Here is a 24,170-nt window from a genome sequence, read left to right as displayed (position 1 = left end):
GGTCTTCCTTTCCCTTTTTGTGGTGGAAATTTGTGGTAAGAGTCTAAACCTGCTTTTGCCTCCTAGAGAGTATTCCAGTTTATGCCTGACCATTACGTCTTAAAATCTTTAGAGAATTTGCCACCACATGAATATTTCTAGAGTTTATATTTTGACATCTGGAGTGTGTGTGCCTTGCCAAGTCCTCCATTGCATTGACCATCTCTTGCTCATTTTTAATCAACATGATGCCTTACATTGGCTAAATCAGAATGATGGTCTATAACATGCATTAAAGATCCAGATCTCTTTAAATAATATATTGTTATTACTGAAGCAAGGGAACATAGCAAATCTATTAGTGTCTGTCATACATTCAACAGAAATGGGTTTTATTCTCATTTTTTCTTATTAAGAAACACAACCTATCTGCCAAATAAATGACTACAAACTGTTTCTGAGAAATCTTATTGATCTGCTCTCGCACTGATACTAAATCGAACAAAGGCTGTAATTGGGCTGTAATCATCCACAAACACTCTCAATATCTAGTTGATTGCTGTAGCAGCCAGCCTTGCAAATTGAACAATGGTAGGATGGCACCCAACACCCCTATTGTTTGCTACCTAGCAGCAAGGAGACTTGTTACACGGAGTTAATAATCATACACATGGACTGTTGACTTATGGTCAATAGCCAAAGCTTATTAATAGCAAAAGACTTACTGAGACTGAGGGTCACATACATGTAAGGAGGGAGGGTTTGAGACAGATGTGAGTTACATGCTAGCAGCAAAGGGGCTCAGTCAGTAAATAATGTGTTCTGATCTACTATCAGGCTTGATGACTGGGGAGTTCCTGTGCCTATGCTCTTCTGTTCCATCTGCTTCAGAACCTTTGTCCTGGGTTTTCAGAGCTTTTTCACAGGTTCACAGCTGGTTATGGTTTCATATCAGCCAGGTTCCCCACTGTCCTCTGCTAATCAGTTGTCTTCCTACAAGGTTCCTAACCCATGCATTTTCACTCCTGAATTCTTGGAGCTTTCTCACAAGATTACGGTAGGTTATGATTTTATACCAACGAGATTTCCAATGAAGATTTATGTCCTCTCACAATAATGGTAGCACTAATAATTTTGTGGAAGTATGAGTGAAGTATCCTCAAAACCTAATAGTTTGTCTCTCAGAGCATCCTGCTGTTTAGGCTCCAATTTAGACAATCCCCTTCTATTCATTTTACATAAGCTTTTTTGGAGTATCTGTCATACATCAATAATTAAAAAAGGAAACTCTTAAGTGAACTTGACTTCAAGGAACTTACATATAAGTAACAGTAACAGTAGTCAATTCTTAGAAAGCCAAGGCTTGTAATATCTACATTATTCCTTAGAGTCAGCTTTGATCAGGTTTGAAAAAAAAGTGAGATTCATTCCTTTAAAGTCTAAAATAGGTGAAATCTTTAAAGAAAATTATGAAATAGTTAAGTAATATTTTTTCCTGAGGCTCCTGACTACATATATGTGTGTGTGTGTGTGTGTGTGTGTGTGTGTGTGTGTGTATTTTCCTTCTTGGGCATGACCTTCATCTCCTATAATCAATATGATTTTTTTTTCTACCTTTAATTTGCCCTCTCTGCCAAAGCCTGTCTTTTCTTATAAGACATGATAAACATATTTCATTTTGAGCAGCAACTGATGAACTAACTGTAGTATAGTCCCCTTTCAAGAATATTTATATTTGAATACTGTGCAGAGGCCTGAAACCAGTGTATGAATTCTCTAGCTGCAGAGTTTTGGGTGAACAGGGAAAAATCTGTGGGTGGTTGGAATTGGATATACCTCAAAGTAATCATATAGGACAAGTGATTGTCCACACAACCAGCAAGGCCGTAAGAGCTGGCCGGTATTCTTGTTAAAAGCCTCTAGTCAGTACTCTCATTTTTTTTTTGTAAATACTCCTTTCTTTTTAGTTTTTTGTCATAAACACTACATATTTTTCATTAGCATTTTAAGGGAATTATTCATCTTTATAGACAACCTGAAAAAACTAATATTCTAGTCTACTTTCAAGTTTTTCCTATCTGTTCTTAATGTTTCACTTGCTCTACATGTATTAAATTGCTGTGACAACAAAGTGAATATATCTCTGTATGTAACTCTATAGAATTGTATTAAAAGTGTTCCAAGATAAAACATCACTTGACGTAAAATTTAGTATTTCCAATTTTGGCTCTTATTTCACGTTCTTTAAAAACAATGGAAAATGCTACACAGCAGTGTTTTTCATTTCAGCATGATAGTATCAACTTCACAGACTTTCTCCGTGAATCCTCCTAGTTCTGGCAGCAGACCATCTTCAACGTGGTATTAAGATAGTTTAAACGTTTGTTGATTCAGCTGTTAGTGCCTCCCTAGTATCCCACAGCTACAGAGGTTGCAAATATTTGAATTTTGGATAACTTCAGTGGTAAATGGAGCCAGTTGTTTATTACAAAAAAGAAATTAGTCAAGATCACTAATCACAGTGATGCCGAAAGCAGCCAAGAAGAGGGCAGTCATTTCCACCAGGGTGGTCTTTTTTAGAAACTAAGTTTTGGGAGTTTGATTGTATCAAGTGAGGAATTGCTTCTGAATGTCCATTTTAGTTAGCACTTAAATGGAACTACCTGGAACAACCCAATGTATGGTTAGCTATATAAATTGATAACAGTGTTAAGGGATTCCTTATGCTTATAGCTGTTACTTCTTTTTTATTGTTTAAAGAAAACAAACTTGTATTTCAAAAGGTTATAAAGAGAGAGGGAACGAGAATTTTCTGTCTGCTAGATCATTCCCCAAATGACAACATCTCCCCTAATTTCTCCCTTAATAGGGAATAAAATAAAGGACCATCTATTGCCCAGTTGATCATACAATTTGTTTAACATCTGCCGATTCCCTCACATGTCAAATTCCTTTAATCTTATTGTAAGGTCCTCATACATCCCCTCCAGAGAGCTGTGTCTTTATCAATATCCTGGTCTCATCAACATAAACACCAGAATCTCTGATTTTATTCTACCTGCCAGCCAACAAGTTAGGCTGATTTTTTTCTAAGCTTCTTTTGGTAGAAGTCACAAGAGGTTTTTTTTTTTTTTTTTTTTTTTCCAAAGGTGAAGGGATTATTACCCAGCAGTTGTGTAAGAATTAACATTTGCACTGATTCACTGTGCTCCCTTTCCCATAGAGTGATGAGTAGAGGGCTAGGTGATGCATTTGCAATGAGATTCTTTATCTGAGTAAACTTGAGTTCATGGAAATTGAATCTTTACAATGATAATTCAAATTGGTGTTATCCAGGAAGAGATGTTGTTGTATTATTTTGGGCAGTAAGCATCTTTTCTCTTTGCTATAGAAGAGAGCCACTATTTCTATATTTTCTATTTTTGAAAGTCACTGAGAAGACATACCATAATAATCATTAGTCAGCACTTCATTGCATAATGATTGAAATGCTAATGGTAATGAAGAATTATCTTCCAGTGATATGCTAAAGTCGAATACTGAAAGTATAAAGATGGGCAGAATACATTTATTTTCTTCCATTAGCTCAACTATCTTACTGGAATAGAGAAACATACTCTTCATTACAATATCGTATAATTAGTGCTAATTAGCCATGTTAATAAAGCAATGTACAAATATGAAAAACAAGCTACTGATTCTGAACAAAGCAAACCACGAGTTGCTTGCTCATGGTAACAATTTGTATAATAGAGGATTGCGCAACAGGAAGTTAGGGAAGGCTTCTAAGAAGCATGGCAACTTAAACAGCTACTTACTGAAACAGTTGGGATTTGTCAGCTAGGAAAAGGAAACAAAGACATTCCAGGCAGAGGAACTAATATATAAAAATGCACGAAGTTATAAATGAGCTAGATATATTCACACTGTAAACAGTTCAATGTCTTAGTCCAAATCTTTTTCCATTAAAAGTGACACAAATCTAAATCAGATAGCTGTGTCAGAAGTCAGGACTTTCACAGTTAGTTAATGTACTCAGAAAAAAATCCAGGAGAGCATGGCCCAAGAGATTTTCTGGATACAGCAACCTGTTGAGTGAAAAGATCTTCTACTCACTTGATTTACTTCTTTTTGTTTTGTTCACAAGAAGACAAAGTGAGAAAGGTGACCATTGGCATCTCTAGCTTTTCTTGTCCCCAGGATTGACAATCTCAGCAAAAAACAAGGTTCCTTATTTATGTTTGTAGCAAATTATTAGAGCTGCAGTCAGTCTGGCCTGGGTCACATGTGTTAATCCTATGTGAGTCATTATAGAAAGGAAGTGGATACTGTAGTCAGCATGATTTGGGTCATTTACTCACCTCTGGTATGGAAATAGTGCACATGAACCAAGAAGGGGAGAAGAATGGAAACCCAAAGAGATTGTGAAAAAATTTCTAAAAATGCCTTTTCGCATATTACATCTTGCGACCAAATATCATGTATACTTTTTTCACACTCGTACAGTGTTTAAAATGACTTTGTCTAATATAGTGCAGCCTCTGATAGCTAAAAATAGTCTGTTTTTCTAAAGGAAAGTTCTTGGACCCATTGTTTGTTACAATTCCTAGATGAAATCAAGTACTTGGAGTTAGGTGCACTCATTTCAATGAGGCTTAAATACACATTTACATGTCTGAACAACAATAGCCTCAGGCTGTTTACTCAGAACAATGTACCATGCTTTTCTTAATCACCTAACTTCACACTCCTTTCACTGATATATATAAACTAGCAGGGAGAACATATTTGAGATAAAAAAAAAAAAAAAACAACAAATATATGTGTTCAGGGAAGTACCTTTTTTTTTATTCTATAATATATTTTGGATAACAAATACAATATTTGACACATACTATATGTTGAGTGGTTGAGTTGATACCAATCTCCCTTTTTGTTTTATTGAGCTATACTTGCCATACAAGTATATATATGCATGCTGCCTTCTCAGGATACCCATTAGCAGAAAGCTGGGTTGGAAATGAAGTAGCCAGAACTTGAACTGGTGCTCTCATATGGGCTGTAAGTGTGCCAAGCATTGGTTTAACTTACTATGCCACATTGCCTATCTCATCCATTTATGTGTGTTGTGAAACCATACTTCAAATCAAGATATTGAACATATCCATCAAACCCAAATGTTTCCTTGTTCCTTTTAAATTCTTTACTGTCACTCTTATCTCCTCCCTCACGCTACTTTCTATTTGTCAATAGGAAATATGCAAACCTAAATATCAGATAATAGACAAGTTCATTTTAAAACATTTAATATAACTTTATGTGCCTTTCAGAAGAATGAAAATGGCCTTGCCATGCCTTTGTAAATATCCCTAAAAGTGAATTCAGAAATTGTGAATACTAGTTAAGCAAAGACTTATTTGGAGCAATAGGGATTTTGTGTTGAATTTTATGAAATATTGTTATTAGTGCTTTGTGAATTTTCTATGCTAGAATATTAGAATTTAACATCTGGATAATGCAGTTATGCTAAATTTTCTGCTAAACTGCAGAGTATTATGAAAGGGAAAATAATAGAGTGGCAATGCTCAATTGCAATATTTTCAACCATGTAACATGTAATAGTTTTTTTGAAATCTGGTTATTATGACATTTTAGATCTAAACCAGCAGAAGAATACAAATGGGTATTCTATTTATTTTTCCACAGTCCATATATTCTCTCTGTGGTTTTCTCAAGACAGAGAAGTTCCTTCACTTGCAACTTGTGTGCTGCTCTATGCTGAAGTTTAATTTCTTTAGCATATTGAGAAAGTGAATTTATTACTCTTTTCCTTTAATTTTTTTTTTTTGGCAGTAGCATTTGGGCAGATTATTCTCACTCAAAAAAAAAGGCATTTTAATCTTTTTTATTGCTTTCCTCCTTGGACTGACCACATTACTAACATGGCATGTAGTTGTATGAGTGCTAGAAAATAAAACCTTATGACTATAACCTGGATTCCTGTTTTAAAACAAACTCTCCTCTTACAAAATCTCTTAGCCTCTGGGTTTCCTGTTTTTTTTTCTGTTTGTAGAAACACTATAAAAGAACATATTTTATACAGGTGAAGGGTAGCTTGTGAAACTGCCTCATTTACAAAATAATTTTTCAGACAAAATAGATTTTTAACTGGTCATCAATTCAGGTTATCAAATGGTTAGTGAATGTTCCAAATGCCCAACACCAGATCAGTTCTTGAATAGCATTACCCTCTGGGAATCTACAATTTACATATTGCTTTTATTAATTTTATATTTTAAAATTGCTGTCCTTAAAATAACTGTATTTACTAGATTTTGTTCAAACTTAAAAACTATACACAGGATGAATGTAAGCAAAATCATACTGTATTTTGCATACTAAAAGCAGAAGGAGTATCAACATCAATGAAAATTTGAAATTTTCCATGAGACTTTAGTTATCTACATAATATTTTAATATATTACAATGAAGTGTTTTAAAGCTATACTGATAAAATATCAGAAAATCTAATTTTCCAAAATAGATGTATTTTGTTTTATATTATTACTATAATTCAACATGTATTATCTCCAAAATCTGAGCTTCTATGGTCCTATCCAAGATCTACTTCAATGAATGAATTCTATTTTCTCTCTAAAAGTCTTTAAATAGGACTAGAAACCATTGCCTATCACAGGCAAATGATTACTTAGAGTATTCAATACCAATTACCACTTTTATCTTTCTTGAGGTATAATTGACATATAATAAGCTACATATATTTAAATCTTACAGTTTGAACCCTTTTCACATATATATATAACCTGTGGAACCATGCTGAGATTAAAATAATTAATATAGCTGTCAAACCCAACAAATTATAGTTCATTTTTTATAATCCCTTCTTTCTGTTGGTCCTACCCCACACACATGCTTTCCAGGATATTTTGATCTGTTTTTCTGTCATTTTAATATAATTTACATCTTCCAAGTCCTTGCAATATTTTGTTGAGTACAGTTTCATAATATTTTTTTTCCATATTTCTTGATCCTGCATTTTTCTAGCAAATTGGTAGTCACATTACAGAGGTCTAGTTCTGTCCTTGTTTGTGCCAAGATTGTGATAGTCTGTCCTGGCACCAGAAAGTGTGTCTGGTTATCCCCACTTTGTCATGTTGGTAACTGATGATGCTTGCTGCTTGGATCTATTAGAGGATTTGTAGAATTGTAAAATGAAGGTTTTCTTGGTCTGTCATTTACAGATTCACTTATTGACTGGAATATTTCTTGTCTGCTCTTTGATTACTAGTGGTGCAGTTCATAAAAGAATGAATTAGTTCCCTTTCATTCTCTGAATATGGACAGTTTTACTGATGTATGTCAGTTTATTATGAACTTTACGTGTATTTGCCATGTATAAATTCATTGCAGTTGTTATCCTTATCAATGTTCATTCCCACATCTGACCTTTTTAACGTCACCTGGGTTTTTGTAAAATGTCTCTAATTTTGATAACTTTTATGGCTTACTTGTTTTCTTGTGTGACATAGTGTCTCTGGCTTATCTGAAAGTGAAATTTATGCAGAGGGATGGTTTCTTTTTTTAATTTATATATATATATATATATATTTTATTATTTTTTTATTAATTATTTTGCATTATGTGACAGTTTCATAGGCTCTGGGAATCCCCCCACCCCTCCACCTCCCTCCCCCCTGGTGGATTCCTCCACCTTGATGCAGTATTACAGTTCAAATTCAATCAAGATTCTTTCCTTGCAAACATATACTAAGCATAGAGTCCAGCTACTTATTGTCCAGATGGGTTGAACAGTTTCTTGGGGAGACCATTTCTGGTCTGAAGTTAGAGCTGGTAGAATATCATCACAGTCAATTAAGAGTCCCAATATAACATCAACAGCCATTTGCAATATTATGGAATTGACATGGTTTTGAGTAACCAGTATGTAAAAAAAAAAAAAAGCAAGTCCTAACCACAACCTATGATTAGCTCATTGACATTTCAATTTTAGTTTATATACAGGACCGGCTGCTATATACCTTAAAATGGCTATAAGGTACTATTCAGCTGTGTCATGTCTATTTCATTTTAGTATTTAGCCATTTGTTGTGTTGAAGTATAATTTTACTGATCTTGGCAGATTTTAGGATAATCTAGACTGGCTTGTAACTCTAACAAGATATTTGTCGGCATTTAAGGTGCAGAACATTTTGTTTTGTTTTGTTTTGTTTGGGGGGGCGGTGTGTAGGAAAATCCTGAACACCGTGGTGAGGAGTAACTAATCTTTGTGTCCCACCCAGTGAGGCATGAGCCAATCCACACCAGCTCTTTCCTGTCAGATTTCAAGCTGTACTTTCTGTTGTTTGTCTATTTACTTTAGGTTTTTTTTTTTTTTTAGTTTGTATGATTGTTTGTTTGCTGTGAGGGGTTTTCGAAGCAATCCCCATGGTCATTGCGAGGGAGGGCGGGGGTCCAGCGGTGGAGCCAGGCTCGGACCAGAGAAAGCTGTTCTTCCTGATCCCGAAGGACATTTATTGTTCTTCTGTTTCTGCTGACCGCTCAGGGCTTCTGGTTGTCTTTCCGATGACGTTGGTTTCTGCACAGTAGTGTTTGGACTTCTTCCATCCCCTGTGGAAGCTCCAGTTGGGGGTGGGTGACCTCAGAGTACTCGGCCTCTGAGGGCATCCAATTCCCTGTGGCCTCCTTGGCAGTTGGGATATAGTCCTTGTTGCTCATATTAATAGTTTGTGGTGAAGGTCTGGGAGTCTTCATGGTTGGGATCCAAGCTTCCTCCTTACCACCTGCTCCATTCTGGAGTGCCCCACCGCTTCACACACATGACCTCCTGTTAAGAGGTTGTCAGGATCACACCCGATTCCCTCCTCATGCATTGGTACAGTAGTTTTATTGTTGTTTAGTGCCGCTTTGAGTCTGTTGTCTATGAATTACCAGATTTGATCTTGATAGGCTATATTGTACTTTTTTCTCGTTCTTTTTATGGTCCTGAAAGATTTCCCTGCACTCCCCCCCCCCATTACAGGTTAACATAGCGTATTGAGGGTATAGTAGGTTTTACAGTTTTACGATGTAGATCTTAAATATTCTGACATTAATTGCTGGTTTATAGATTATATTGCATTATCTTATTGCGTTGGATACAGGTTGTTAGAGATTGCACTAATATTACAATATACAGGTGCTATCTTCCAAGTTGTCATCTTTTCATCTCAGATTAAGGCAAACATATGGTATTTAACCTTTTGGGATTGGTTCATTTCTCTTAGCATGATGGATTCCAGTCAGGCCCATTTGACCACAAAGAACTGCATTTTGTTTTTTTTTAATAGCTGAGTAGTATTCCATAGAGTAGATGAACCATAGCTTTCTTATCCAGTCTTCTATTGATGGGCATTTTGGCTGCTTCCATGCTTTTGCAATTGTAGATTGTGCTGCTATGAACATAGGCGTGCATGTTGGTTTCTTGTGTAGGAGATGTTTTGGATATATCCCAAGGAGTGCTATTGCTGGATCATATGGTATGTTGATTTTCAGTTGTTTGAGTATTCGCCAAACTGATTCCCATAGAGGCTGTACAAGTCTACAGTCCCACCAGCAGTGGAGAAGGGTTCCCTTTTCCCCACAGCCTCGCCAGCAAGTGTTGGTGGTATTATGTATGTGTGCCATCCTTACTGGAGTTAGGTGGTACCTCATTGTTGTCTTCATTTGGATTTCCCTTATTGCCAAGGAACTTGAGCATTTTTTCATATGCTTGTTTGCCATTTGGGTTTGTTCTTTTGTGAAATGTTTGCCCATTTCCCGTGCCCATTTCTTGAGCAGTTTGTTTGTTCTGTTGTTTTGGTTTCTCTGGAGATCTTTGTATATTCTGGAGATCAACCCTCTATCTCCTATGTAGTGTGCAAAGATCTTCTCCCATTCTGCAGGTTGTTTTTTTACCTTGTTGATTGTTTCTCTAGCTGTACAGAAGCTTCTTAGTTTGATGAGGTCTGAATTGTTTATTTTGGTCTCGATTTCTACTGCTTTTGGAGTCTTTTTTAGGAAGTCAGGGCCTACCCCTAAGTGTTGCAGTGTGTTTCCAACATTTTCTTCCAAAGGTTTGAAGGTTTCTGGATGTAGGTTTAGGTCTTTTATCCATTTAGGTTCGATCTTGGTGTATGGTGAGAGATGTGGGTCTTTTTGTTTCTGCAGGCTATCAACCAGTTGTACCAACAGCATTTATTGAACAGTCCTTTCCATTTGCTTGGGTTGTTGTCTGTCTTTTTGTCAAAGATTAATTGACTGTATCTGTGTGGGTTTCCATCTGTTGTTTCTATTCTGTTTCACTGATCTTCCTCTCTATCTTTGTGCCAGTACCAGGCTGTTTTGATGACCACTGCCCTATAGTACGTCTGTAGATCCGGTACTGTGATTCCCTCTGTTAAGTTCCTGTTCTTCAGAGTGGTTCTGCCTTTTCGTGGTTTTTTGTGTTTCCAGATGAATCTGTGTATCATTTTTCCAGTTCGATGAAGAATGCTGTGGGTAATTTGATTGGTATTGCATTGAATGTATATATTGCTTTTGGTAGTATAGACATTTTGATGATATTAATTTTGCCTATCCAGGAGCATGGGATGTTGTTCCATCTTTCTAGGTCTTGTTCTATTTGTTTTTTGAGTGTTTTGTAATTTTCTTCATAAAGGTCATCTACTCTTTTGGTTAAATTTATTCCCAGATATTTCATGCTTTTCTCTGTTATTTTGAATGGTAGCTTGTTGGTTATATCTTCTTCCATCTTGCGGCCATTTGCATACACTATGGCTGTTGATTTTTGTTCACTTATCTTGTATCCCGCCACTCTGCCAAATTCTCGTATGAGTTCTGGAGTCTTTGTATTGAGTTTTTTGGTTCTTCTATGTAAAGAATCATGTCGTCTGCAAATAGTGAAAGCTTGACTTCTTCATTTCCAATTTGGATTCCTTTGATTTCTTTGTCTTGTCTTATGGCTTCTGCAAGTACCTCTAGGACTATATTGAATAGCAGTGGTGATAGTGGGCAGCCTTGTCTTGTTCCAGATCTCAGTGGGAAGGGATCCAGTTTTTCTCCATTTAGTATGATGCTGGCATTGGGTTTTTCATATATTGCTTTGATTATATTGTGGATTGTTCCTTCTATCCCCACCCTGGTTAGGGTTTTTAACATGAAGTGGTGTTGAATTTTGTCGAAGGCTTTTTCTGCATCTATTGATACTATTATATGGTTTTTGTTTTTTAGTTTTTGGATGTGATGTATCACATTTATGGATTTTCTTATGTTGAACCATCCCTGCATTCCCTGAATGAAACCTACTTGGTCTGGATGGATGATCTGTCTGATGTTTATCTGTATTCTATTGGCTAGGATTTTGTTGAGAATCTTAGCGTCAACATTCATCAGGGAGATCAGTCTGTAGTTTTCCTTCTCTGTTAATTCTCTATTCGTTTTGGGGATTAAGGTGATATTGGCTTCATAGAATGAGTTTGGAAGAGTTGCTTCCTTTTCTATCGTTTTGAAGAGCTTGTAAAGGATTGGGGTTAGCTCTGGTTGGAATGTTTTGTAGAATTCTGTGGTAAAACCATCTGGGCCTGGGCTTTTCTTTGTTGGGAGCTCTTTAATCACTGATTCTATTTCTGATTCAGTAATGGGTTTATTCAGGTCTTCTGTTGCTTCTGGGGTGAGTTTTGGTAAGTGGTGGGAGTCTAGGAATCTTTCCATTTCCAAGTGGTTATCGGATTTGTTGGCGTATAGTTCTTTGTAATGATTTCTAATTATTTCCTTAATGGTAGTAGTGTTGTTATGTTGCCTTTTTCATCTTTGATGCTGCTAATTCTTGCTTTGTCTTGTTTTTTCTTTGTCAATCGGGCCAGTGGGGTATCTGTTTTGTTTATCCTCTCAAAGAACCAGCTTTTTGATTCATTTATTTTCTGAATGGTTTTTTTAATTTCTTTCTGATTTAGTTCTTGTCTTGTTTTGATAATTTCTTGTTTCCTCTTGTTTGTGGGGTCCTTCTGCTGTTGCTTTTCCAGTTCCTGGAGGTGTGTGCTTAATTCTTGCATTTGTTGCCTTTCTTGGGCTTTGACGTGCGTGCTAATTGCAATAAACTTACCACGTAACACTGCTTTGGCAGTGTCCCATAAGTTTTGGACTTTTGTATCTGGGTTTTCGTTGGTTTCCATAAATTTTTTGATCTTGTCTTTAATTTCTTCTCTAACCCATTGTTCGTTTAATAGCATATTGTTCAGCCTCCAGGAGTTTACATGTTTTCTGGGACATTTTGAGTTGTTGATCTCCAGTTTCACTCCATGATGGTCTGAGAAGGTACATGGTATGATTCTGATATTTTTGTAGTTAGTTAAACTTGCTTTGTGTCCTATTATGTGGTCTATCCTGGAGAAGGTGCCATGCACTGCTGAGAAGAAGGTGTAGTCTATGGCCTTAGGATGAAATATTCTATAGATGTCTACTAGGTCCAGTTGTTCTATTGTTTGTGTGAGTTCTGTGGCTTCTCTGTTGAGCTTTTGCTGCGTTGATCTGTCTATTGGTGTTAGTGGGGTGTTCAGATCTCCCAGAATTATTGTATGTTCATCTATGTCTCCCTTTAAGTCCAAAAGTAGTTGTTTCACGTAGCTGGGTGCATCTGGGCTAGGAGCATAAATGTTAAGAATTGCGATTGGTTCTTGTTGGATCCTCCCTTTCAAGAAGATGTAGCGCCCTTCCCTGTCCTTTTTGACGTTCGTTACTTTGAAGTCCGTATCATCTGAGAATAGGACTGCCACACCCGCCTTTTTTCCTCGTCCATTGGCATGGAATATTTGTTTCCACCCTTTCACTTTTAGTTTCCTAAAGTTTCTTCTGGTTAGATTTGTTTCTTGCAAGCAGCATATAGTTGGGTCCTGATTTTTAACCCAGTCTGCTAATCGGTGCCTTTTGAGTGATGAATTTATGCCATTTGTGTTGAGGGTTAATATTGAGAAATTATAATTTTGTCGTGATATATGCCTGTGTTTTTGAGGTTGTTGGTAATTGATTAATTGATTGTCGTTTCTGTGGATGGACTTTATTGAGATCTCCCTGATTGCCATCCTTGCTTATGGCTTGCTTCCTTTTTCTCTGGAAGTAGCGCATTTCTAAGGAGATTTTGTAGGGTTGGCTTTGTGTTGGCACATTCTTCTAATTTCTCTTTGCTGTGGAAGTATCTAGTTTCGTTCTCGTATACAAATGAAATCTTTGCTGGGTAGAGTATTCTTGGTTGACAGTTGTTCTCTTTCAGTACTTGAAAGATTTTGTTCCACTCCCTTCTTGCCTGGAGTGTCGGTTCTGAGAAGTCGGCAGTGATTCTGATGGTCCTGCCCCTAAATGTAAGCTTCTCTTTGGTTCGTGCTAACCTTAGGATTCTTTCTTTGTATTCATTGGAGGGTAGCTTGATTACCACGTGTCTTGGGGAGGATCGTTTTGGGTCCACCCTGTGGGGAGTCCTCTGGCCTTCCTGAATTTGGATTGGGTTCATGTTCCGGGTATTTTGGAAGTTCTCCTGCATAATTTCCTCAAGTACTGGTTGTATGCCTGTCTCTCTTTCTACTCCTTCTGTGAGCCTCATTATTCTGATATTTGACTTCTTGATGTTGTCGTTCATCTCCTGGATTGTCTTGGTTGCCTTGTGTAGTTGTGACTCTGGTTGGTTAATAATCTGCCTGCTTTCATTCTGGGAATCTTCCAAGTCGGATATCCTGTCTTCTGCTGCTGTAATTCTGTTGGCTAAGCTCTCAACTTTGTTCTTCAAGTCTAGGATCTCGTTTTTGAGTGATTTTATTTCTGTGATTATATGGTTTTTAAAATCTTTGAGCTTGTCCCATCATTTTTCATTATCTCTGAAGAGTTTTAGAATTATTTTTCTGAACTCCTTATCAGAGACGTCTTCAATTTCTTCATCTGTAATCTCTGCGATTGACTAGGCTTTATGGTGGCTTTTTGGGGTGGAGCAAGCTGTGTCTACGTCACTAACTCTCTTATTCCGCCTCATATTTGTGGCCCAAGGTGCTGCTGGATTCTCACCCTTGACCTCTGTTGCCACCTGGTGGGTGGGCTGAGGTCTTGCTAGCCTCGGTTTTTGTTTTCCTTCTGGCCCAGGGAGTTTTTGTTTTTTTGTTTCCCTTCTGGGTTTCAGGTTTCAGCGCCTTAGGTTTCAGCGCCTTAGGTTTTTTTGTCTGAGGTACGGGATCTGGCTGCCCCTCTTTCCCCTGGCCTGGGTTGGCCCAGAATTTAGTTTAGTTGTGGTCCTGGGGATTTCACCCTGGCTGCCGCAGCTGCTGGCCACCACACTTCAGGGACCTAGCGCCCTTCCGGTAACGCAGCATTTCGTTATGGGAGAATGTGTGTTAGCCGTCCCTGTCTTTGCCTGGGTCCCTCCAAGGTTACCTGCCGGAGACCAGCTCCAGCTGACTGAGAGCTTGCAAAGGATGCGTGGATCGGCGAGACTGTAAGAGGAAAACATAAGACACGGACCACTATGGCTTGATGCTCATAATGGACAACTCAGAAAAGTTGCCTTCTTTATTTATACACAAATCATCACAAACTTTTGCACAATATCCAATTGTTTCATTTTTACATCATGGTTAAAAAATGCAAAAAACAATCCTAAAACATATTATTTACTTTAAAGAAAACATTTTTGGCAAACCATTACTCATTGAAATCTGCAGTGACCTGGCTAAAGCCAGGAATTCCACGGTTGGCAACACATGCAGTTACATAGTGAGAAGTAGTTTACTTATACTCAAAATTAATCTTATACTCAAAATCAATTTTTACTAAACACAAACTAATATTGATTAAAATATTAAGAATACAGAATTAAAAGATTATAAATGAAAGGATCTTATACAAGCATATAACATAGATTCTTTGCTAAATCTTATAATCAAGTCATGCGTTAATTACCATCACCTTCACCTAGTGCTGATTCAATCGTTTTTTGTTCTTTTGTTAAAGGGCAGTGAAAGGGATCAAGGCAGCTCAGCCAATCTACAGAGGGCCTTTACAAAACACTTCCTTTTATCTATATAATCTGTTTTCTTTCCCTTAATATAAGTGCCAATATAAGACAAAAGTTTTTATAAACTGATTTCTTTCCCTAAACATAAGTACCAATATAAGATAGAGATTTTAAGCCACTTTGAGGGGGTTCACATTTGTTTCCCTTTAGAAGATGCCACATATACTTTTGCTTTCTATGGTGAGAAACTAGAATACGTCATATCATGTGTTATAACAGTTCGAGGCGCATGGTAAACAAACTCTTTGTACCTCCATTATTGCCATCAGTTGCAAGATATTATCAAGCCATTTCTTAAGGAAAACATTACTTATACTAGGGCAAATTCCAGGACAAAAGTGGGCATATAACAGGATGTTTGGAGACGTTGTGGGCTCAATTGTACTATTGTATACTTTTAGCTGTGTGTCATAGCCTTACGTTGCTAAAGATGTTTTTATCATAACATGATTGATCAATTTGAGGTGTCATACTAGTTACAGGAATCACTTCCCATTAGCAGAAAAACAACAACACCCTCAGGAGAATTCTATGAAACATCAGAGAGGTAATTGAGTGTCCATACAATGGGGTGAGGCAGCAGTGAGGTGACCAGAGACATTCCGCCGGGCCTTGCCTCGCTGCTAGAAACTCCTCATAGCCTTGCTAACCAAGGAGCAGTGCTCATCACACACCCATGCCATCCGACCCAACTGCATGGCTCCCCACAGTTACCAATATCGCCACCAGTGCTAGAGGTTTCAGCACTCCTGCAGTCTCTAGCTGCCACTGGAGGGGCTTTGTGCAACGACTTCCCAAAGTGGCAGGCAGGTTTTTTTTTTTTGAGCGGGCTCCTGCTGGGAGAACCTGTCAGGCCAATTCAGCTGAGTCGGCTCTGGTTTGGCCACTCAAGCTGAGCCCAGCAGGGGTTCTGCCTGAGAGAAGCTACTTTCTCAGTTGCACTTTCTCAACGGTGGCAGCAGAGCCCTGAGAGGCACAGAGCTGTGAGGGGCACGCAGCCGTGCCCCTACTAGTTTGCTCTTATGCCTAGGTTGTGAGATTCTGCTGAGTGTTGCCCAACCTCTGGAGCTCAGGCTGAGCCCAGCAATAGGATCCACTGGATTCTCTAGCAGCCAGTCCACTGTTCGGAGCTGATATGGGGATTTCTGAGCCCGGTCCCACAGCGCCACTCCAGTTCCCTCTGCACTCTCTCAAAGCTGCTGAGCAGTTGGGAGGCACGCTTCTGGGAAATCTCCCCTGCTTGTCCTCCACTTCTGCAGGGGATGATGCCCCCTATGATCAGTCCAGTAGCCTCCTCTCAGGGCTCCTGCCCTCCAGTGGACTGGTGCCCCTGTCGGTGTGGGCGCCTATCCTTCCAGCCGCCTCTGTTTTCCCTGGGATGGTTGAGACTCTGCCGCCTTCCCCCTGCCTGGGATCGTGACTCACCAAGTTTCTCGCAGCATGCTGTATTTTCTTTCCCACTTTTTGCGGCTGTTCCTTCACGCTGTGTAGATCTTCTTGCTTTAGTGAACTCCAGTGACCTTCCCACTCTTCTCCCTACAATTTTGTGTTTCCTGGCCTGTTTCTCTGCTGGATCGGTTCCCCTCTTTCCCTACTCCACCCTACACCAGCTCTCTGCGGTCGGCCATCTTGAGTGAATCAGCCTGTACAATCTATTATTATTGGTATAATTTTATAGTACAGTTTCATATTCCCTTATCCCCTCCCCAGTTCCCTCCCCCCCCGTTCCTCTATATCATTATTAACATATAGTTCTTCATACTCAGTCATATATCCATCATTGCGGGCATGGACAATAGCAGAGAGTCCAGAATCCTATTGTCAAGATATAGTAAACAGTTTCATTGGAAGTCCATCTTTGTCTGGAAGCAGAAATGCATACCATGCTACATCCTCACATCTGAATTTTAGTCTCCATTTCACAGCTACTGTACATCCCCTTAAATGAAAAGTCATGATTCAAAATCAACAATAGAAAGAAAAGAGGAAATTTACAATGCCTGAAATTAAATGACATGTTACTAGACATGACAGTCTCCATTACACAGCTACTATACATCCCCTTAAATGAAGAGCCACAAAACAAAATCAACATCAGGGAGAAAAAAGAAATTCACAACACCAAGAAGTTAAATAACATGCTATTAAATGACTAATGTGTAGCTGAAGAAATGAAAATCAAGAACCTTCTTGAAGATAATGCCACTGTGTGATCTACGAGTCGCTGAATGATTTAATCCAAAGGAAGTGTTTTGAAGAGATGAAACTAACAGAGAATAACAAAACCCATGTGATATAGTTTCCGCTAATCTTTGTTGAAGTGTGTCTCCTCCAGACAATAAGCAGATGGGTTTTGTTTTTTAATCCAGTCTACTAATCTATGATGTTTGATTAAGCTTAAGCCATTTGCAATCAGAGTTTAATATACATGGGTGTGATGTTGGTCCTGTCATTTTAGGAATGGGTTTTTCATTGGTTTAGTCTTCTGTTGTCATTTTACTGGGATGTTGTTCCCATTATCCTTTGGTTTTGGTGGGTGCTATTCCTCTTCCCCATCAAGAGAACATCTTAAAGTATCATTTGTAGGGCAGGTTTGGAAGAGGCAAATTCTTTTAGCTTTTCTTTACTGTGGAAGAATTTTGTTTCATTTTCAAAGAAAATGGATATGTTATCCTGGGCCGACAATTTTTTTCTTTTAGGATCTGGAATATGTCACTCCATTCTCTTCTTGCCTGTAGAGTTTCCTGTGAGAGATCCTCTGTGAGCTTAATTGGCTTTCCTTTATATGTCAATTGATTTTTTTCACGTGCACACGTCAGGATCTTTTCCTTATGTTTGATTGAAAAGAGCTTGATGATCATGTGTTGTGGTGAAGATCGCTTTTGGTCAAGCCTGTTGGGAGTTCTGTGTCCCTCCTGGATGTTGTTTTCCAACTCTTTCTCCAGATTAGGGAAATTTTCCTTTATTATTTCATTAGATACATTTGCAAATTCAGCTTCTCTCTCAGCACCTTCTGGCATTCCCATAACTCTTAGATTTGTCCTCTTAATAGTGTCTTTCAATTCTTGAATACTTTTTTTGGCCTGATTCAGCTCTGCTTCCAGCTTTTTGTTTGCTTCCCCCTGATGACAGGAAATACCTTCCAATTCGGAGATTCTTTCTTCTGCTTGCTTCAATCTGTTTTGGAGACTCTCCACTGTACTCTTAATTTGCTCTACTGCGTTCTTAATTTCTGACATACCAGCCTTGATTTGCTTTATTGCTTCCTTAAATTCATTGAACTCTTGCATGAGCTTCTCATTGTTGATCAGAATCTTTAAAATCAGTCTTATGGATTCTGTGTGCCCCATTTTCTCAATGTCTTCCTCAGTTAACTCTGAGGTTGGCATAGGGTTTTGCTCCCTTGCAGGAGAGCTTTCAGCAATATTCATTGTGCCTTTGTCTCTTCTTTTGCTCTTGGTCATTGTACTTCTGGTTAGCAGAGTCTTCTCCTTGGGGTAGGTTTCTAAGCTGTGTCACCCACAGGTCTACAATGCAATTTTACTTATTGCAGTTGGTTCACAACTTTTCTTGCAGCCACTTGTGCCACAACCTTCAGTGAGTTCCAGTTCTGGATTCGTATGTCAGATTTCCACCGTGGTCTCCACAGCCCCAGCTCCTGGCTCACCACTCTCCACCTCCTGTGATACCGTGCTGAGACTGCACTGTTGTCTCTGCAACCTTTCTCGCACTTCTGGTTGAAGCAGGTCCCAGGATTAGAGAGACACCAGGTGTCCTACATAATTAGGTTGTTGGTGGTGCTGATCTTTTCGGAACCTGTTGGACGTTAGGTCTGGGTGCCACACGGACCTCTTTTGACCCGTACGATGCCACAGTCAGGAATATTTTCCTGCGGGACCAGTGCAATCACTGACGTCAGCAAGTTCTCACGAGATCGACACATGTGCAGTTCACTGTTGTCCCCTGCAGTCCCAAAGCTATTGCACAGTGCCCAAAATAGTGCCTGATGTACAACCACTAAGGTTTCTTGATCTGCTGGCTGTCAGATCCAAGGGCTACCCAGACCTGCCCTGAGTGGAACAAGTAGAATGCCACGTTGTTGCAATTCACCGAGACAGAAATGAGTTCACTCCCAGCTCAGCGCATACTCTTTCCTCTCCCTTGCCCTTTCCTTTTTACGCAAAATGGCGCCCAATTCAGCTCTAGGGGGCTGACTGGACTGTGAAATCCACTCTGTTCTCGCACTGCCCATCTGAGATCTGCTGCTCTGTCTGTGCTCCTGTCAAATCAAATGGACCAGCAGGATGGACAGTTCTTTGACTGGGTTCACCTCCCAAGCGCCCAGTGAAAGTCCCTTCCCACCTGGTTGCTGTTGGAGTTCCAGCTGCTGTGGAATTCAGAACGCTGTGCTGGAGTATCAGTTTCTGCAACACCACACCGTTGTATCAGCTGCTTTCCTGTGTCTGTCAGTCTCCAGGTACCCCTCTGCTGTTGTTCTGTCTTCTCCTATTTCCTGAAATATGTCCTCTCTGCTTCATCCTGGTTAAATGTTTTTCTGTCTGTATAAACGTGTCCTTACCCTATTCCGCCATCTTCATTCTCTCAGAGGGATGGTTTCTAACCAGGTTCTTATACATTCATAAACCAGTGCATTGGGGGTCAAAAGTAACTATGAAACACGTCTTTATTTTCAAAAGAAAAAAATCCTGTCATCGAATAATGAAAAAAATATTTAAATACGTTTGATGAGCCAGGTATTTTATTAGGTTCTGGGAATATGGCAGTGAATATCAGATAAAAATGCATTTAAGTGATTTATATCTGACAAAGTAAATAAAAGACACAAAAGAAAATGTGACTTTGCCACACCCTAGGGTTGCATAAAAGTTATTAGAAGAAAGCAAAAGAAAAACAGAAGGAAAAACCACTATTTGGAGATGATGCACAGCTTCTTCACTTAGAAACTTATGTATTGAAGTACTAGCCATTCGAGTAAAAAACACAAGATAATGGAGAATCATTGCAAATGGTATGATGGATTCAATTTTGAACAGCTGACTACTATTATTGCAGGAAATAAAACAGAAGGACCTCAAGGATCCACAGGGATTTTGCCCACACCAAGTGTACCAAGAGAGTGTTTAAGAGAAAATTTAGGAAATTTTAGAGAAAAGCATTTGATAAATTGTATACACAAGTGCTAATAAAGTTGAGTCTAAATCCCCTTAATTAGTAAATCAAAGTCTGTATTACACATACCTGTGTTATTATTCCAGCGCTTCCAAAATCCATTACTGCAATTAGTCTTTTCTATTACCACTGTCTTTGTGTGTGCGAGAAATACCCCAAAGTCATAATTCTCTCCAAGAATCCAAGTTTTAAGTCTGGCATTTAATTTGTGATGATGCTTGAGTCCTAGTCCAGTGAAATTAATTTTGGCATCACTTTCTTATTTTTCTTCCCAGAATGAGTATCACTGAATTATCCTTCCTGTTTCATATCTGTGGAGATCTCTATTCCCCTTGTGTTTACACTTCTACTGAAATGCCTCTTCTTGCCTACAATTATATTTTATTTTCAGCCTTCACTTTCATAGACACTGATGCTTACATTTGTCTTAGCCTTGTTGTCCTTGCCAGCATCAGTGGAAAACACAAGAACAGCTTAAGTTTCAAAACAATAAATGCAAGTTAAACCACAGTTATGAGGTGATCATCTTTATTGAAATTGATTATGACAAATCAAATCCATTAGTCATAATTTCAAAAAACTTTTGAGGTAACCATTTGAGAGCATTCTAGGCCTTCACCCAATACAGATTTTCTTTAACACTGTTCCAGTTCTTTCTTGAGCCAACTGTTTTAGACTGCGACTGCAATTTCCAAAAAGGTAAAATGATTCTCACTCAAATATGAAGTGTACACTGGCTTAAGATTTTACTTAACTCATTAGTCAATGAGAGAGCTAGCAAAATGTTGAATTCAAGAGCATTTGAGGAGCCAAGTTTAAATATAATTAATTATGAGATGTTGGGATAAGATTGCTGGGTTAGTTACAAAACTGATTTAGCCATAATCCTTGAGGATTTTTTTCTTTATCCAAACATAAGTTGTTTGTATCTGAAGCCTAATGAAAATCAACAAGGTAGACGTTTGCCCTGGTACTAAGATGCTGCGTGAAATGCACACATCCCATATTAAGAGTGCTGCGTTTGAGTCTGGACTCTGCTTCTTATTTCAACATTCTCTGAATGCTTACTCTGGGAGGCAGTACGTGACAGCTCAAGTAGGGGGCTGTCACACATGAGGAAGACCATGATTCAATGTCCAGCCTTGTCTTCTCATCAGGCAGGAGCTACTGTCGGTTTTGGGCAACAAACCATTGGCTAACAACTCCATCTCTCTACTGCTTAAATAAATAATTAAAGCATTTAAAATCTGGTAATTAACATGTAGTGAATCAATAGTGATTCTAACAAAGTACACTCATCTTAACCTGGATGGCCTAGTATCCTGCTTTCCTTGGGAAGGTCATGTCGCACACCTTTATGACTTATTTCTAAACTGAAGATGATTTTTTAGGAAGATTTCTACCGTCTTGTTCTGGATTACATAATTTTCTTCAGGTCTGAAGATTGTGGATAACTGGTGAAGTCAATTCAGTTTTAGTAGACTTTGTACACTTTGTATTCCCATGTTGTACAGCTTCCTATTATAATAATTTTTTAATATTGAGCTTATGAAGAATATACATCACTTCAACTGAACATAAAGGAAAGGCAAGTCTAATTTTATATGATAATTATTTAAAGTAAATTTCTATGGAATAAACCCTTTACGTTTTTCTGTTCTGTAGGGTTTTCCAGGAGATATTGGGATTCCTGGACACAATGGCCCTGAAGGACTCAAGGTAAAAAAAAAAAAAAATTTTTTTTAAGGATTGAAGTAAGGACACTGAAGTATAGTTACGTAGAGGTTTCTAATCTCAGTTCTTAAAGAATGGGAAGAAAGACCTTAGATATATCGGGGTATTCCTGAGTAATTTTTCCAGTTGTCTTGGGTGTATTCAATAAACTTCTTTCAGAGTTCAGAATTAAGTAATTGAAGACAATTTTCCTGATTTGGTGTAGACTCAACTTGGAGCAAATGGGTATCTTGGAAGTTATAGGGAGGAGAGGATAGAACTTTCAATAAGCAAATGAGATTTTTTTCTGATCATGTAAACTATTTAGAATCTATGAAGTAACTAGAGAGAGAGAGAGAGAGAGAGAGAGAGAGAGAGAGAGAGAGAGAAAGAGAGAGAGATGAAAGCCTACGTACTTTGGAACCTTTGGAACCTGTCCAGCACAGAATACCTGAAGACTTTAAAGCCTTTTTACCTTTAGCTATTGTTATAAATGGATACTAGAAATTACCCATCACAAAATTTTAAATGCCAGGCTTTGCCCTGCAGGGTACCATGCAAGCTGGACATCATTAACAAGTAAGTAATGTGACTAAATAGGTTGAACTTTGGAGGATTTGTAAATTATGAAATACAGATGCTGTGAAAGATAACTACATAGACAGTAAATGATAAATGAAGCTACAGAGGATATATAAAATAATTATGTTAGTGTGCTGAAGTGTCAGTGAATTTGGAGCTATAGAACATGCCTCAAAAACATTACATTTTTGCATCAACATGTTAAGGTGTGTTTGTGTTATTTATAAATGGTTAAATAATTCATTAAAAACATATCTCTATCAATTCAAATAGTTATGATTCTAATATGTATGTGATCTCAAAGTCTGAGATATTAATCATTCAGTTTTGGTTTGAATTGTTGAGAGCATTCAATAAAATGCTGAAGTGTTTCTCCTTTATCTAATTGGGCATCATGAAGTAATCAAAGATATTTAATTAATTGTTAAAATCTTAGTTGGCATACTTTTTTTAAAAAAGTTACCATGCCAGTGTGAAAGATAGTTTGGAAAAAAGGCAGAAGAAAGAACTGACTTAGGACACCCACTTGTTCAAAAATATTTGTTGGCCGCCTTAAATAAGACATTCATTGTTTTAAGCTGTAGGGCCACCATGATGAAAGATTCTTACCCCTAATTTCAAAATATTTAAAATCTAGAGAAAAACAATTAATAATGATAATATATGATATTGTAAGAACACAGATTTTTGGGAACACAGACCACAGGAAAGACAATGCTTGATTTTACAATGGAGTAGAAATACGCAGAGCAGACAAATGAGCTAAGTGGCATGCAGGAAAAAGGAACTTGTGAAGGAATGGAGGCACAATGTTTGGGAAATAATTATACTAAAATTACCATTGTTTATCTGAAATTGAAATTCAACTGGGTATTCTGGCTTTTTTTTAATGTGGAAAAGCTATAAACTTAGCCCTAAATTCAATGACCTTTCCTTCTGTATCTCCATGGAATTATTCTCTGTCTGTTCATGCTCCCCACATATTACGTCAAATCCCCTCCTGACTTCCAAACAACCTCTTGCCATCAGTTATCACGTTTATCTCAATCTCTAATTTGACTCAAAATTTCCTGTCTTTGCTCTGAAAGCCATTCTTATGTTGTAATTTTGGCTCTCTCTATGTTTTAGCAAGATCAGTGTGACAGACGTTAATTGTAAGGCAGTCTAATCGATGCTCCACATTCACTGCCAAGCTACTGGTGCATTTATCTTCATGAAGTACAAATGTCACCATATCACTCTTGTGCTAAATCTCTCAGTCATCTCTACAGATTTCTCGCTATGGCTTGCCCTTTCCCTCGTTTATTAGACAAGGTTCTTCATGACCTAAACCTTTTCTACAACTTTATTGTCACTTACTCAACATCTGCCATCACTCTCCCAAAGTTATTGCAACCACAGCATTTAGGATAGCACAGCATGCCATACTTATTGAAAGCCCTCAACTTCTTTGCTGATTTTTGTGTGTGTGGGTATGTGACTGCAGTCCAGCATTTTCTTCATTTACCTAACATCTTTACAGCCCATAGCACTTTGGGAGGCTTCCCAGATCCTCTCAAATCTAAATGAAATAAGTCTTCCCACACTATATATATTT

General features: G+C 38.1%; 1 protein-coding gene across 2 annotated transcripts in view; it reads left to right on the top strand.

Annotated features, from left to right (window-relative positions):
- The window catches only part of COL24A1 (collagen type XXIV alpha 1 chain), a 339,546-nt gene that overhangs the window by 117,989 nt on the left and 197,387 nt on the right, over positions 1–24,170 (top strand). For both annotated transcript variants that reach the window (XM_058658790.1, XM_058658792.1), the window contains one exon: positions 21,944–21,997. In XM_058658790.1, coding sequence (XP_058514773.1) covers positions 21,944–21,997 — 54 coding nt within the window. The remainder of the gene's footprint in view (positions 1–21,943; positions 21,998–24,170) is intronic.

The sequence above is a fragment of the Ochotona princeps genome, chromosome 2 (assembly GCF_030435755.1).
Source record: "Ochotona princeps isolate mOchPri1 chromosome 2, mOchPri1.hap1, whole genome shotgun sequence".
Taxonomy (NCBI): domain Eukaryota; kingdom Metazoa; phylum Chordata; class Mammalia; order Lagomorpha; family Ochotonidae; genus Ochotona; species Ochotona princeps.
This window is presented reverse-complemented; position numbering and strand designations above follow the sequence as displayed.